This window comes from Oxyura jamaicensis, chromosome 5, assembly GCF_011077185.1.
Source record: "Oxyura jamaicensis isolate SHBP4307 breed ruddy duck chromosome 5, BPBGC_Ojam_1.0, whole genome shotgun sequence".
NCBI classification, from domain to species: domain Eukaryota; kingdom Metazoa; phylum Chordata; class Aves; order Anseriformes; family Anatidae; genus Oxyura; species Oxyura jamaicensis.
This window is the reverse complement of record NC_048897.1, coordinates 48,475,095-48,492,310: the sequence shown is the minus strand read 5'-3', so window position 1 is coordinate 48,492,310 and position 17,216 is coordinate 48,475,095. Positions and strand designations below refer to the sequence as shown.

General features: G+C 38.1%; 1 protein-coding gene across 1 annotated transcript in view; it reads left to right on the top strand.

Annotated features, from left to right (window-relative positions):
• Positions 1-17,216, top strand: part of SLC38A6 (solute carrier family 38 member 6) — a 41,204-nt gene that overhangs the window by 13,186 nt on the left and 10,802 nt on the right. Inside the window, exons 6-10 of the mRNA XM_035327245.1 lie at positions 5,670-5,748; positions 10,679-10,761; positions 11,229-11,287; positions 16,029-16,094; positions 16,303-16,356. Of these exons, the coding sequence (XP_035183136.1) occupies positions 5,670-5,748; positions 10,679-10,761; positions 11,229-11,287; positions 16,029-16,094; positions 16,303-16,356 (341 nt within the window). The remainder of the gene's footprint in view (positions 1-5,669; positions 5,749-10,678; positions 10,762-11,228; positions 11,288-16,028; positions 16,095-16,302; positions 16,357-17,216) is intronic.

Below are 17,216 nucleotides of genomic sequence, written 5' to 3'. Positions count from 1 at the left end.
ACGTAACCAATCCTAACTATATTGCATCCTTAAGTCTGGCGAGCTCATACCCATCGCATGAGGCTGCGCTGGGTGCCTGCAGCGCTCCCGCACCACCACCTGCTGGCCTTGCCCGGTGCCTCCGACCCTCTGGGCTGCTTTTTGCTGTTTCTTCTCCTTTTTTCTGTTTTGGAGATGGACATTGAAGTGCTTGATTCCTGAATTTGCTTTGTGGAGGGGGGGGCATGTGTGTGCTCCCTGTGTCAGTACTTGCACGTGCTCTGCACGTATTTAAAAACAACACCAAAACAAACAAGAAATCAAATGTAACCAACGACCTTGTTTTACCAAGTTAATTGGACATTTTTGTTCTGCCAGCTTTTTTTCCCTCAGCGTTCCTCGGTTCTGCAATTTAATTTTAAACGTATTTACAAGATTTGTCCCAAATGTAACTGGAACAAATATTTAGAGAGAATGAGAGCTATTTTGGAAAACCCTTCTTTTTCTAATCAGAGTACAGTACTCTGCGGACTGAAAATAATTGAGAAGTGTAAATCATGAAAGAATAAAATACAGTTCTCAGCATGTAACAAGCTGTATCATTAATACCTTAAGAAATTACTGGGCTTCCATTAAGTATGGAAAGTCTAATTCTGTTTTCAAACAAACTCAGTGTTTGCTTTCACAATGCAGTTTGCTTTTAACCTGAAAGCCTAATTATCCTTGCTGTTTCACAGTGAGGATTTCCAGTGCAGAGCTGCCTTAATTAAGGGCAGGTTTGTCTGCTCCCGTACTAATTTAACAATTAATGACCCGTGCTGTTACGTTTTCATATTGCAGTGAATGGTTGTTGGAAAGGCTTGGTGTTGTAGAGAATATTAACCCTGCTTTAAAAATAAAACAAACAAAATCATAACAAAAATCCCAACCTGAAGCTATACTTTGAAATATGAAGAGCTACATGGAAAACAGTTATATTAGCATAAATTAAACTAGTGAAATTTTGCTAAAATAAATCTGCTGTCTATGAGTTCCCTGGGGAATATTTTTTTTTTTTTTGAAGCTTGCCATGGGTAGGTTTCCAGTGTAATTCAGATAAAAGCTAAACTTAAAAGGAAGAGGGAAGTAGGGGAGAAAAAAATTCAGCAGGATGGGTGTCATAAAGTGTAGAACAGCAAATAAGTTGACGACCTCTTTCTGTTGTCTGAACTTGCTATATGAACAAGCATTTCATTTTTTTTCACGCACTGAAGTCTACATTTTCCTTCTATAAAAAAAAAAAAAAAAAAGACAAATGTTAAGCGTCCACTAAGAGGAAATCCTAAGAACAATGCATAAATTAATTGGGAAACTTCTTAAAATTGAATATGTGGGGGATTCGTTGCGAAACAAAATCATAAGAGCTTGCTCCTAAGGATATATGATGTGGGGGCCAAAATAATTTATGGCTTTAAATGGCATCCATGCGTCATTCCTGATGTTTTTACAGTTTGAATTACTTACAAGGAGCTTGATGCAATATTGAAATGCTTCTGATCTTGCTATTCCGTTCTCATTCTCTGACTGGAGGGGGAAAAAAAAATCAACAACTTGCCCAGAATCCAGTATTTTGCTCTCTAGTTTCACTTTCTTTCTTGAAATCCTTTCCTGTTGTCCTTTTTGTCACCCTGTCTGAATCAGGGCATATTCAAGTTTAAACAGCCTCCGTTACCAACAAAGGGAGGCACAAGCCCAAATGGATTTGTCACAAGCGGTTGCTATGAAGGATCCAGCTCTCCTTGGCTCGAGCGTGCTGTGACCGATAATGTTTATTCTAGTGCTATTTCTGTCTCTCGGCCTCTATTCTTTTCAGTATTTGGGGGAAAAGCTGGGATCTTTTTGCCAGAACTCTTCAGAGAGTTAGACGGTGAGCATTTTCATTTATCTTAATGATCTGTAGGCATTTGTGAAGAATCTCCGTCTTACCCGGTGTTCCCCCAAGATGAAAACCAAGATTGCTCTGTCTGCTTGTCCCAACTCCTAAACCAGCACACCTTTTTTTTAGTAGAAGCTGAAGAGTCAGTGTAGTTTTATTGATAAAGCCTATTTTTATCCAGCCCCTTACCTTCTCCTGCGTTTGGAGGGCAGCCTGATTCCATTTTTGCACAGTTCTTAATAGCGTGAGGCATATTTGCATTGACTTAACATGATCAGCTAGAGAGGTAGATTAGGCAAAAATAACCAGAAGAGTTAGATTCAGTCCCCTCAATGAAATGAAGAGATTTATCACCAGCCATTTTCTAAGGAAGGACTAGATTACATGTTTATGCATAAGTTTAATGTATGTATTTTCTTGTGTCATTACTGTGGATTTCAGCAACTGACCATTTTGGGGGTAGGATAATAAAGAAAAGTTTTTTTTTCTTTTTTTTTGTAATTTCTTGCTGCTTTCAAGACCGTGGTAAACCTAATTAGTAATAAAGTAGTAACATCATTTTGATTTTTGCTGAATACTGCAGAATATTGGCTTCTGTTGAATTCAGAAGTCCAGACCTGCATAGTTTTCCATCAAATAGCTCTTGGTGTATACTGTCAATATGCAAAGTCAGGACATAAAAAATAGGAAGCAACCATATTAAGGTTGCTCGTGTAGTTGGAGTCTGCAGTCGTTGCATCTGCATGTTGCTAAAATCTCAAGTTACATCACTGTATGCCTTTCATTTTGCAGGAAGCCTGTCTCATTCAGTGGTAAAGATAGGTGTGTCATCTTGCACAGAGTAGGTGACATGAAGAAAAACTATAGTTTTTGAGTTCAGGGGATGAAATGGGATGCAAGAGCAGTAAATTCTGCTCTCACATCACATACACAAAAGGGGAGCAAACCGAAGGGAATGTTATTCCTGACGTTTGCTATTTTTTTTGAGCACTTCTAAAGAATAAAGTAGACCTAACATTGTTTTTTTCTTTTTACATGATAAAAGGTGCTTTAAAAGTTAGCCTTTAAAACGTTACAACTATTTTGCAAGCGACAGGAAGTCAGTATTTCAAAAATGGAATAAATCAAAGCCCAAGATGTTTTTTTTGTTGTGTTCACTTGTGCCACAGTTTAGCCTTGTGACTGTGTAATCTCTTCCTTCCGTTTTACATCAGGACTGCCAAGGGTAGTTGACATTTAATTTTTACAATATAGCTTGACAGGCTTTTGGTCATGGTGGGCATCAGGGAAGTTAAGTAAAGTTTATTTTTTTTGCAGTGGAAGAAATTATTTTTTTCTCTGGCATATTGTAAGCACTTTATTCGTACTGGAGATAGTTGCTGCGTCCTTTTTCAAGATACTTCTCTGTTTTGGTTTCAACTTTAAAAACAATCAATGTTCTGCACTCACTTTGTAGTGAAATGTATAATTTATTATGTATTATTTATTCATAGTTTATAGAGCGTCATAGAGTGGTTAGTGTCTTACTTCTTTCATGCTGAGCAAAATTTCAAGGATCTGTTTCTCATGAGAGGTACAGCTGCATTTGTAAATTAAAAAAAAAAAAAAGGCAGGATTTGACTTTTTCAACTGTATTTAGTGAGGGCATCCTGCCCCAGTTTATTTAAGAGATTCGTGTCTTATCTGAGCATCAGGCTATAAATTACTTTTTTATTTATTGTCTTCTTATAGAACAAACAGGAGAAGATAAACTGGCAGAAAAGAAAAAAATCCTACTATGTGAGATTGTTTCCCATATGCACAGAGAGAGGAAGAAAGATGCATACAAATGTTTAGCATGTGCAAGTTTCTTAGTGCATGATTGGTTCCCTACTTCGGAGTGGAATTCAGTGAAATAGGACTCCTCTTTTAAAAACAAAGAGTAAGTGCACAACAAAGGATAAGTGATCAAATGATTAGCCAGAGGCTAATAGGAATGCAAGGGAAGAGTGACAGATTGCATATTAGGAGGAAATCTGATCTGGAAATTAAATTGAAGCTTTCTGCAGCTGAGCCTGCAAAAGAACTAATTTTAAAATCTTTCTCAAGTACATAAAGATATCAAAGTTCTGAATTGCTTGTGTAAAAACAGCGTATAATACAAGAAAGAAGTCTAAAGGATAAATAAAGTTGAATTAGAATTTAGAGGAATTTTTCTCTTTTCCACACACAATATTCTGAAAATACATCTTTGCTTAGGGTGAAATATGCTTCTGCCTCTATCTTTAGCATGAGAAAGTGTGCTAGTTTTCTTACAAATTCTGGTGATGTAGAAATGCACATGCTGTAAAGGTCTGTGTGGTTGAATCTCCATTCTCCAGTATGAAATAGGAGAGTAAAATCAGGACAGCAGATAAATACCTCACCACCACCAAGCAACAGCTACATGTCGACAGGGGGATATACCCAAATACAAGAAAAATCAGAGCTTTTAATTATAAAGAAGTGAATATTTCCTTATTTAGTGACCTAGCAACTGTTTTTAATTTAACCTTGCGGTAGGTAGATGTCACTCTGTATTAATACAATTCCCTTACTTTATGGGGACTGCAGTCCCTTTCTTCAGATTTAATGTTAACTGCTGTGGTACAGCCATGTCAGAGTCCACATATTTTCCAGGGTTCAAAACACTAATTAAAAAAAAACAAAACAAAACACACTCTTCAAAAATTAGTTTATGGAAGTTTGCTGTCTTACTTTTTTAAAAAAATATGTTATTATTTTAATGTTAGTAAATATGGCACAGTAAAATTCTAAAGAATTACTGAATGCAGAACAGTAAAATTGAGTGCAACAGATTAATTTTTGTCAAGCTTTAAAAATAACTGAAGGCAGTTGTAGGCATGTTGCCAAAATTATTATGTTTCTGACTGATGGAAGTTTCAAGTAGGCTTTGATATTTGTTGAATCTGTAAAACTTGATGCTTTGAGTGTTTCTCTGCTGTTTTCTGGGTCATATAAATGCCTGATGTTTATGTAAAAGCAAAAAGTGAAGGTATCAGATTAGTATCAGTTGCAATAAAAGTATTAGAACTCTTATTTAGGCCTTTGATCATTTTATGGAGTGAAATAGAAAAATGATACTGTGAAATAGCTTTTGGATTTATTTGTATGCATCGTTGCCTTCTTATGAGTAGAAATATAAAAAATTACTCATCATTCCCTTAAGAGTAGCTAACAATTTCTCTTCATGTTCACAGTTCCTGAAAATCTATGCATGCAATATATGAAGAACCTCTCAAGTCCCATTCTTGTGTTTAAACTCGTCGTATATTTTTTTCAGTGCAGCAGCAATTGAACAATAATAAAAACCAAGTCTTTATGAAAAATCTATTTTACTGATAAACAAATCTCACTATTTGCTTTCATCATTGTTAACATCTAATAAAGAGTAGGGAAGGAGAAGTGCTGCAGCCGTCAAGATCTGTACTCCTAGGTAAAGGGTCTGTCCTGTGTTGTGTTGTTTTGTTAGACCCTTGTCTTCTATTTTCCTTGTTTCAAGGCTCACATCGTAACAGCCTCTTTGGAGGCATTAGCTATCATCGGTACAATACTCATGGATTTGCAGCTATTTTTAAAGGAAGCACATGAGAAAATAAATTCTGACCCTGGTGCCATGGTGTCTAATACGTGGCTGAGATGTTCCAGTCGTGACCATGCTGGTTAAACCATGCTAATTGTTACAAACAGAGATACTGGTATTCCTCTACTAAATCTGCTCTGCTTCTGTTTGCAGCTATGTCATCTTATCTTTTAATTGTTAAGTCTGAACTTCCTGGTGCTGTTGCGGGCTTCTTAAGTGGAGACGAGAGCGGGTAAGGAAAAATGCTTCAGACCTTATAAATTTATCTTGAAGAAGAAAGTGGTTCAGGGCTGCTGAAGGAGATGGGTACTGACACTTCCCTCTGATCTCACATGCCAAAAAAATTAGTCGTTTACAGGAGTTCTTGGAATAAGAAATGTATTTGGCATGTGTAAACCTTCTGCTGCGCGCACACAGAGAGCGTATTTCTTTCCTCGTAGTGATTTCCCATCAGACGACCTTAAAGTCAGTGGCAAAACTCCATCTAAAGAAGTCTCCCTTCTGTAAAAATTTAAAAGGGGAAGCAGGAGGGGACAGGAGGGAGAGGAGGAGAAACATTTAAACTGCTGTCATGTTATCACTTAAAATATTTCAAAACCACAGTACAAAATCCAGCAGACATTTAAATTTAAATATTTTGTTGTCTTGCTCCAGTAATTGGACTTGCCTTGGGAAAAATGCCAGGTTTCCAGACTTGGTTTATAATTCCTTAACTTGGCTCTCAGTAAAGAAATTATTCTTCGCAACTGAGCTATAAAGCTGTATGTAATGAGTGCGTCCCTCAGATTTCTATTAGAGCTGTCGCAAGAAATCTGTGCCTGAGCTAAAACAAACATTGCAGCTTCAGCACTGAAATATCTTGTTCAAGTTGTTCCAGTGTGTCATTCATAACAGTGTATCTTGCACTGTGTCGCTGCAGTTCTTCCAAGCTGCTATTTTCTGATGTTTTGAACTCAAAACTTTCCCTGGATTGAAATTTGGTGAAATTCTGTAAAGGTTGTGTGATGCTTGTACTATACTTGAATGCTGAATTTTTAAGTTGAAATTAGTTTTTAAAAGTTACTTTCGTTCAAATTATATGTTTCATTTATATTTTTTCATTTTTATAACGTATGCTTTGAAAAAATCATGTGGTGGTAATCTTCCTGCCCTCCTTACACCCTTATAATATATATTTAGTAGAGGGCTTTAGTAAACGATTAAGTTTAATGTGTATATGTCATTTTTAGTCCGTTAATGTATCTTTTCCAGCTGTGATAGTCATCAGCATTTCATTTTTTGTTTTATCACCTGCTCCTTCAAAATTGCACTTTCAACTCCCTTGTTCATAGGGAGTGGTGTTGAGCCTGCTACTGTATCCGCTGGGAGTGTGATCCCATCCGACCATTCCTGTATTTTTAGCATAAAATATCACTTAACTGCTCTTTCTTTAATTTAATGTCAGCTCTCTTAATGCAAAGTGACTTTTCCCTATAAAAATACACTTTTAAACAGCTTACGAGCACTCTTAACAGGTAGAATTTGGAGGTCCCACATGCATCCATACTGGCCAAAATACTGTTCTGTCTAAAAAAGGCAGTGTAAAAGACTCTTTTATTGAACTACCGATTAGGTAATGCTCCCACCAGCCTTTGGTGTTATCAGGGTCCTAATGCGGATCTTTGAGAGGAGAGCACTGGTGAACACGCAGACAGGTTGCAGTGGCTGAGCCAGTTACTACAAATGATGTGAGCCACAGTAACTCCCACTGTGCTGTCAGCACTACCACCACCCATACTTCTTCCTTAGCCGAAATTACAGTTCGGGAATAGAGCTCAATTTTTCATTGAGAAAGAGTTGAAATTGTCCATAGGAATACTAACCACAGCTCAAATGGTAAGTTAATTTTCAGCCAAGGTCTTGTCCTGTTTCTACGTCTGTTACTGGGAGTTCTTCCATTGATGGATGTTCTTTGGACACAATTTGACTCCCCTGTTCTTTGCCCTAGCAACTAATTCAAATGCAGTGGTCAGTCAGTACTCCAGCTGCATGGGCAAAGCCGACTGTCCGTGTATGCCCACGTCCATATTTCATATATTATGTTGCCATATTAGTTGCCATGAAGGATCATAATCTTTTGTCTTCATGCATTTCTTGATACGGAATATCAATTCTAATATCATTTTCATGATATTAGAGTAGCTTTTTGCTAACAGAGATTTTAAATTGTACAAAGTTTTCCAACACAAATTGGTAATCAGTTACCAAGCCAAAGCAGCAGGTTATGTATGCAAAGGGCGTAAATCCTGCCTGCTTTGATTAAACTGTTGTAGCTGGCCCACTTGTTTCCAGATGTGGTTGCACAACTGCTCTGGTTTTAAGTCAGTATGGCAACTGATAGGCATTCATTTGGGTGCAGAATTTGTCTTTAACTGTAGTTAGAATTTATCAGATGCGTCAGTTAAACTGTCTGTGAAAAATGGTTCATACTCATATGCCATCCCACAGCATGCTTTGAGGAAAGTCTCCTAAAGAATGTTTTGCAAACTGAATTACTTTTATAGCTAAAGGTAAGCAGGTGTGCGTGTTTGAAAGGATCAGACCCAGTGTGTGTAATACATCTTCAAATCTTAATTAAAAAACAAAAACATACAATATAAACACTTGTTAATTGAAGCTGAGATGTTTCACTCTCTCTGCATAACAAGAATTGCGCGTAGTTTTGATGACATGAACATAGTTTCAAATGAGGATTGTGTTAAAAAGTTGTAATTTGTGAGCCCTCTGTTAACATTTAATGACCCTGTCAGGGGGATATGATTGATGCAATTAAGTTGTCTTGCTTGTGTGTTATATAATTGATATAGACTGAGAGTAAGATCCTAATTTAGAACATATGAATCTCTTGTCCTGTTGCATTCAGGAATGAAATTAAAGCAATTTATAAATGTCTGCTTTTAGTTAAAATATGGGGGAGGGAGAAGGAACATCTGCATGCCAAAGTATTTTCAGTAGAGGCAAGGATTTATATTCTGAATTTCATACTTGGAATGTGTTTATCATGTAGGATTATATCTGCAGATTAAACTGATTTTAAAGGAAATATAAACACATTTATTCTGCCTTTGGAAAATAAATATATTTCTACAACGGTATTCTGGGAGAAAATAGACACATTTTTTGATAACCAATAGCTGACCCACTGTTCCGGGTGTTTTTTTTTCATTGTTTTTTTTGGGGGGGGTGGGGGGCAGGGGAGTAGGTTGAGCTCTTATAAATAAAAGAGTTGGATATTCTAAAAGTACACACAAAATTACTTTTTCTCCTTCACATCACCTCACTGCAATTTTACTCTTTTCTTCTTTCCCTTCCACCACAAATGTTTGTTTTATTTTATTTTATTTTATTTTATTTTATTTTATTTTATTTTATTTTATTTTATTTTATTTTATTTACCATAAAGTAACCCAAATCATTTTTTTCCTTGGGCCTGTTGAGCTCATGAGCAAGTATGGATCTGCTGCATGTCCTGAATTGGGTGACTTAAAATGGAAGCCTCGTGTACATACCTGAGGCATTTTAGTTACCTTTAAGCATAATGCAGCATTCTTTATACTTTGCCTGCTCTTCTGTTGCTCCTAATGTGTACATCCGCCATACTAGAAAGAAAGAAATAGTTTAAAAATGTGACCCATAAGTGTCAACAATATTACTTTCAACAGTATTACCAATACTGCAGCAGACAGTTGATCTTGGCAAAGCTGCTTTTTAACTGTAGCAGTAGCACAGGTAGGCTAGTAATACATTTTTTGAAGAGCGATGTATTTAGAGTTATTTTTAATACAGATATTGTCACTTCAGAGTTACTTTGACTCAGAGACAGGCAAGATTTCCTCAGCCTTGAAACTCCTCTGTTCATTTATATTGCATATATTTTTTTTAAACAAGTGACACAAGTGGTTGGCCACAACGTATGACAGTCGTTGTATGCGTATGTGGTAATTTTTCTTTAACACAGGTGTTACACTACTTTCCTTATGATAACTTGAGGTGCTGCCTGTTTATTAGGTGCTAACCATATCCTGGACTAAATAAACTTGAAGGTCAAAGGCCAAGGTGTTTATAGGTAGTAAAGTCGGAGGCTGATGTGCAAGATGTTTATCAGTACAGGATATGGTGGTTACCAAGTTTGGGGGAGCCACCCTCAAGATGTTTCTGTTTCTTAACAACTTACACATCGGTACTTTCCTCTGAAGATGAGATTTTCACTGCATTAAGACTTAACATGCCTCTGTGGTGCTTTCTATATGTATGTTTTTATGTATAAGCGTTGTAGCAGATTTCATTATAATAATTTCCATCTCTTTTGTCCCCCAGTTGTTGCAACAAATGAAGGATCACTGTGCAAAATTAAAAACAAGGAAGTCTTTTTTTGTTGCTGCTCTTTATCATTTTACTTCTGGACAGCAAACATTTTAAATTACCTGAAAGCTGATTTTCTTGTAGTATTCCTCTATTATTTGAGCCCTGTGGTGATAGGAATAATGAAACTTGGGCAGAAGGGGAAGTTGCCGTGTTTAGAAAACGTAATGGAATTTTTAAACCAGTGGGTTGACTTTTGGTTAGTTAGCTTTAGCTTCACACCTCCTGGAAATGTTGAGGAACTAACTCATGTAGGAATGATAAACTGCAGGGAGGTTTTTCAGTAAGTGGGATTAAAAGCTGACACTTCTTCTGGTAATGGAAATAGACAACTTGGTGTAATCCAACCTGAGATACGTATAGCACGTTGTGTAATCACTTCTGTTGGAAATCCGTAGAGCGTGGAATACTCATGGCACTCTGACCATGGGTTTGAAAAAAGGCAGGGATTCACCTACTGTGCTGCTGAGAAATAATTTTGCACACATCAGACCCCTGCTCCATGCAGACACTTGCCCACAGAACATTGCCTGCTGTGCTGCGTTGTTAGGGGATGGTGCTCTGCTTCCTTACTGTCTGGGAGCTCTATTTTACATCACAGTACAGACACTGGGGATAATAACTTGTGCAAATAGCACCTGAAACTGGAAATTATTTATTTTTATCCTAGAGAATATTTTGTCTAAGTTCACAGTTTTAAAGTAAACATGCTGTTTAGGACTCATGAACTTTGGATCAGTCCTAACTAGCTTTTCCAACAGGTCCTGGTACCTTGATGGGAGACTGCTGCTACTCATTACTTCGGTCTGCATTGTTTTTCCCCTTGCACTTCTTCCTAAAATTGGTGAGTAATTAAAGGAGAGAAGCGAATATTATTCTACTTTAGTAGCAATTACAATTGAGGACTTTAAAACCTTAATGGGTTATTTATTTATTTTAACTGGCAGGGGGCTGGTGATGGCGGGGACTACTTAAGTTGTAGTATGTTCTGCCTTCCAGCCCTGCCTAGTTAACCTATTACTTGGGTTGCAGTAGTATTTTGTCTGCAATACTAAAATAAAATCTTTACAGCAGAACATTAAAGAGCTGCATTTACTTACAGCATGCCATTAGTGGTAAGCCAGTTCTAATTCTGCCCTACAAAACTACATAAATGATCTGTGACAGGCAGTTGGAATGTTGTTATTCTGAGTCCTAAGCCCCAGATACCAAGCACTGTAATAGAAAACATGCCTAAAATGTAAAGCTTTAGCTGTACATTAGGATCACTTTCCTTATAAATTCTCTTTTATTTTTACTGTTATTTTACAGGCTTTCTTGGCTACACAAGTAGTTTATCATTTTTCTTTATGGTGTACTTTGCTCTTGTGGTAAGTTAAAAATCAGTGCACAGCTTATCTATTGTTTTTTCCTTATTGTTTAAATGTTTTCATAAGTCTGTTTTGAAATGAATTGTCTTCCCTTCCCCCCGTTACATTTTATGTAGAATTCAGAGTTTTCTTTGAGTTCAGTATGTGCCTGCTTGGACAGATTACGTGTGTTTTGCTGAGGCATGGAAATGTGTATGAACTTTCAAGCATGTGAAAAGATTTAAAATAATTATATTTTGGACTGGTAAATGTAACAATATTTTTGTTTTGCTGACAGTGCAGTGAAGGGAGCTGGCACACGTACTTTTGTTTCCCTACTAGTAATGGAATAGAATTCTGTTTTCTTAGCTTCTAACTATTACTTACTTCAACTAGCGTAGAAGAAAATTTAATATACTCCAAATAAATTAAATTTACATGTACAATGGAGTGACAGAGTTCAAAAAAAGGCAAGGAAAACTAGAACTTCATTAAGGCAGTTTACAAGATTCATTAATACGTCAATGACCTTATTCTTCTTTCCTGCTGAAAGGAAAAGTTCTTTTCTCTGAGCCATATGGGTTTTTTGACCCTGATGTTCACCCTCTCAAGGCCCCTGTGAGGTAGATGTTTCCAAATATCTGAAGTGAGACCTACTAGGCAGATCTAAGAGGAAAAATATTGCACCCTTTCTCCTTTTTACAGGGAAGAAGTATGTTAATACACATATGTAATATGCAGTACAACCATGCAACTCACGCTCTGTCATCTAGGTAGAGAATCAAGAATCCTTTCTGGGAGCCTGGAAAAATGTTCCCCCTCTCGCCTGTCATTCTGGCTTGCATTGACTTGCATTTAATACCTGTTTTACAAAGGGATAAACAGAGTTGAAGGCAAGTTGAACAAACATGCCATCCAGGAGACCAAGGCAATCCATTAGGAACTAAACCATGTGATAAAACCAAACTTCAAAGCTGTCAAAACATCTCCCTAGGGTATCCCTGGAGAGCTGCAGTGTTTGTAGGACCTTGGGAAGTATTCTTCCAAAGTTTAGCATTGAGGAGCAGCCACGGCCTCTCCAGAGCTAATGGAAATTCATTTGTAATATTTATAAATTACTGTAACTTTTGACCTCTTTCCTAAAATTTATCTTAAAAAAAATACACAAAAAACACCACCAAAAGCAACAACAAAGTTCTAACTGTAATGCTGAAATAGGTCTTGGCCCAAAGCTATTTGCAAGAGTTTTAAAACAAGTCCGATTCCTATATTTCATTGTGAATTTGCACAGATGTCTGAAGAAAGCTGTTCTAGTGCACGGATGCATTTGAAAGTAATTTTGGGCTCAGAGAAAGCAAGTCTGTAAACAAGGCTTGCATGCAGACATGACAAGCCGTGATGATTCAAGCTAGGGTTTAGATTTGATTCTCTGTAACAGAAAAGCACGTAGGGAGGTCTAACTAAGGAGGACACATTTCTTATGAAATGCTAGAAATCGTATGCTGACTCTTTGTTGTTAAATGACAAAGAAGGAGCCGCTGAAAATCTAATTGAGGTAAAAATTAAAAGCTGTTACGGATATTTAAAGAAAACTAATGCTATTCAGAGTATTTTATCTGACTTCTTCAGATACTGAAACTCAAAGGAATTAACTGTGGTTTAGTTTTTGTATCTAATTGCTTTGAAGTGGGTGATACGTGCTGTTGAATTGGTGTTTTAGTTTGCACAATGTTAATTTCTGTACGGCAGATATGCTTTAATTTATTCCAGAGGAAAGCTGTGTTAGTCATATGGAAGTAATACAATCATATTTTGCATATACAATAACTCTATGCATTTTCAAGTGCATACCATCTGTTAAGCTTTTTGCCAGCAAGCCACAGTTTTAATACAGCATGCAGAAAAGGTAGGTGCTATAGACAGCACGTCTGGGTCACTACGGTCTGGTGAGTGCACTGAGTTAAAGTGCTGGAGACGGTTCTTGAGCTCTGCTGTGGGACTTTGGCAGGGCGCACATCTCCTGTCTGGGCTTCAGCATCTTTTCCTGTAAAGTTAATATACTGTTTATAGTCTTCACTTGGAAAAAATGAAAACACTGAGATGAACTGATGAGGAAGAAAAAACATGTATGTAACTATTAATTGAAAGCCAGATTCTGTGAGGTCCTGAGCACTTTCTCTTGTTTCTGATTGTTGAATACCTTCCTGATGTGAATCCTAAATGAAGAGGAATGAAATGTGAGCGTTACACTTTTTTTATTGCCTTCCCCCTTGCTGCATTGAATATTGGTGAAGAGTAAAGACAGATTTTTTAATTTTTTTTTTATGGAGACAGCCCTATTGGTAGCTTGTTCAACAAAGGTGTTAATGATTCCTGGTGGTATTTTTCTAAATCTGTTGTTTACGTTCCCAGAACAAAATGTGAGGCAGATTGGGAACCTGCCATGTGTAATGAATGATCTTATACACAGAGAGCTCCTCTTTGCTCAGTGCTGTTAGTACTGCTGAAATAAAGGGGTTCCTGTTCTCCCTCCATATGATACAAAAAAGCAACACCTCCTGAGAACGTTAGAACATTTTGAGACCTCTGACTTTATTTTTAGCAGTGGTTTTGGTGTGGGTTGAAAATACCATTTCCATTAGAATCTGTCTTTAAGTTTTCCTTTTTTTAAAAAAAAAAAAAAAGTTAAAACCAAGTGTTTGGAGTATAACAAAGACAATGTTTAGATGGAAGAGGCTTTAAGTTACAGAGGAGGATTGTCTGTACTGCCTGCACGCCTGCTCAGCTAACTGAGCTGTGCTGCCAGCTTAACTATCTCTTCCTGTTGGCAACTTGATTAGAAATAAGGAGCATACTGCAATCAGGAATCCGAACAGATTTGAATAATTAAGCAGGTAGGCAAATAAAGTTACAGATTTGAAATGCATCTAGTGCATTGTCTTTTGTTTCCATTTCAATGTGTTCTTAATCCATATCCATTTCATTTTAGAGGAATGTTCTCCAGCCTTTATGGTTGGCTTTTCTCATCCCCCCTGACCTCTGCAATATTTATACGTAAGGTTGCTCGTTGGCTTGCTGGAAGCCCTGCACCCACGCCCACCACTGCCAAGCACAGCTTATTTCCCCCCCTCAGCTCCATGCAGCTTTCCATCGCTTAGAAAGCCTATTCAGGCCTTAGCCAGAAATCTAACAAAGCCTTTCACTTTGGAGCCTTCAAAATCTCTCCTTTATTTGCCCTGTCTGGGTACATTTAAAATACACAGATCTCCTTGAAAAAGTATTCTGCCTTCTTGCTCAGCCTCATAAATGCCTTCAGGTAGCCAAGAGTGTTGGGCATCCTGGAGAGGTATCCAGGGCTGTGGTGCTGCAGCAGTCTGCATCTGTCTCTGAGCTCATCGCTTCTGATCACTGCATGAAAGGAGGAGATGAAGCAGGGGTGGCCCACATCACAGAGGCATACATATGTGTGTGCAAAGGCCCAAGTCATGTTTTGGTGTTAGGTCCTTTTCTTTTTCCTGTGCTCACTCTTTGGTTGAGCTTCTTGATGTACCAGCAGTGTCGTCTTCCCTCTTCCACCTTTCCTCAGGTGGCATTGCAGTTGACATTGCACAGAGGGAGGCAGGCCAGTCAGGAAGCAAAGGACAGACCTGATATGAAGCACTGCCAATTTAGTGTCAGAAACAGGGCTGGAGGAATCCCATTTTCACTTTTAATCCTTTTTCACAAAGTTTGTGGAGTGCTGTTGTGCAAGCTGCTTCCTGGTTCCATACCTTGAGTTGCAATTTGTTTGAATCCATCTATTCGATGTAAATTGTGTGTTATTGCCACAACACTCGGCATGTCGTGTACCTGCTATTTCCATGCCCCCCAGTTTGTCCCAAGGTAGCATTCCCTTACTTCTCTTGGCACTGGTGGCAAGAGAGAGCACCTAAGCCTCGCTCTCTGGGAAGCACCACTTGGCTGCAAGCAAAAAGCGGATTCTTTGAGCCAGAAGAAACACTGGCTTCCATGTTATTCTTCTCATGAATCTGAGTCTTTAATTAAGTTTTTAATTATTTGCTCTAGGCTTCAAAAGAATTATAACCTCTAAAGCCAAGCAACTACAATAGGAAATTAATTAGGGTGACGAGAGCAATATAACTATCATTTCAAACTAGCCTCCTGAAAAAGGAGGTAACATTTCTTACTTTAATTTCCCTTTGATTTTCAGCACTGTTACTTGGCAGTCCCTAAACCAGCAGGGTGTAGCTAAAGCCCCAGTGACATTCTGGGACAATAATTGCATTTATTGTTTTTCCTTTGCTTTCTAGTCCAAACCATATGTTTCTGCCTTTTAAGATTAGCCCTAGGCTCTGCTCTATCTCTGTTAAGGGCTTGTCTACTTAGCGAAAGAGCCTGGGATAGCTAACACGGCGGCTATTCTGTATGGGAGGCAGTTAGTGTGGAGCACAGAGAGAGTGAATGTGGAGCGCTGGTTGTATTTCTGTTAATGTCATAGCTCATTTCAGTACTGCACCTCCAGACAGGCAAGCCATAAGGCTGCCAGCTGTGCTCAGTGAGCAGCTGGATGGAATGGCACGGGCGGGCTTTTCTGTCGAGCCCCCCTTTCTGTAGCCCAACTATCCACTAGTCAAACTACTTGATTTACTGTGGGTGTAGCTGCCTGCTTTGTACACCAACAGTCCATTATTACCTCTATGTATATCTAAATGTAACCTGATTTTTAGGATATCATTCATGCATTAAATATGGTGTTTTGCAGGTGATGATAAAAAAGTGGTCCATCCCTTGTCCTCTACCTCTGAAGAGTGCAATAGAACCTTTACAGGTAAAGTGCATGATGTTTTGAAGTTCTTCTAATTTTACTAATAACTGGAATGATTTTTTTACATTAACACTTTCAAAATTACTTACGCTTTAAATTCCTTCTTTTCTTAGCCATCGCAGTTTTACTACCAAGAAACCAAAAGGTTTCATGTCTGTGGTTTGGGCTCATTCTCTCATTATGTCATGTTTTTTGCATGTATGTCTTACAGGTTTCAAATTCTACTGCGGACTGTAAAGCAAAGCTCTTTCATCTTTCAAAGGAGGTAATCTCTACTAACAATAAGCTAACTAAAGGGGAGGGTGTTAAAGAATTGGGGTTTAATCTCTATCCAGGGTAAGCTAAACTTCTGTAAAACTTGTTATAGGCTGCTGAAATATTTCCTATACCTACTGCCAAGCGTTATCCAGTCTCTCCTTTTTTTATATGAAGGCTGGGTGTCCAAGTTAGCATTTAATGAAAACATTTTGCAAATGTGACTGAAGTATTAAGTATAACAGATCCAGCAGTGGTCAGCCTCATGATGCAGTCAGATCAAGCCAATTTAATGTGCTGGAAGTCAGTGCTGCTTGACTGCATGCACACTTTCAGTTCCTTGAAGAACAGGTTTACTGAAACTGTCTGGACTTAAACTTCGTTTTTACTTACCTGAAGCTAATTCTTCAGGTCTAATGCAATCTTGTGCATTTCACTGGATGCCAGCTTGGGTATTTGTTAATTAATCTGGCATTTAAATTGTGTCACCACTCACTGTGTCTTGCAGGAGAGGAACTATTATAGGATCATGGAATCATTTAGGTAGGAAAATACCTCTAAGATCATCAAGTCCAACTGTTCACCTGGCACTGCCAAGCCTACCATTAAACCACGTCCCTAAGCACCACATCCACACATCTTCTAAATACCTCCAAGGGTTGGTGACTCAGCCTGGGCAGCCTGTTCCAACAATTCACAAAGCTTTCAGTGAAGAAATCTTTCGTAATATCCAACCTAAACCTCCCCTGGCACTCTGGTCTCTGCTGGGTGAAGAGGAAGGGGAAAAGAGAAGAATAAGTCTGCGACAGGCCTATAGCACATTGGAACTCAAGAGGGCTGCAGTTGGTTGCATTTGTCTGAAAGAACAAA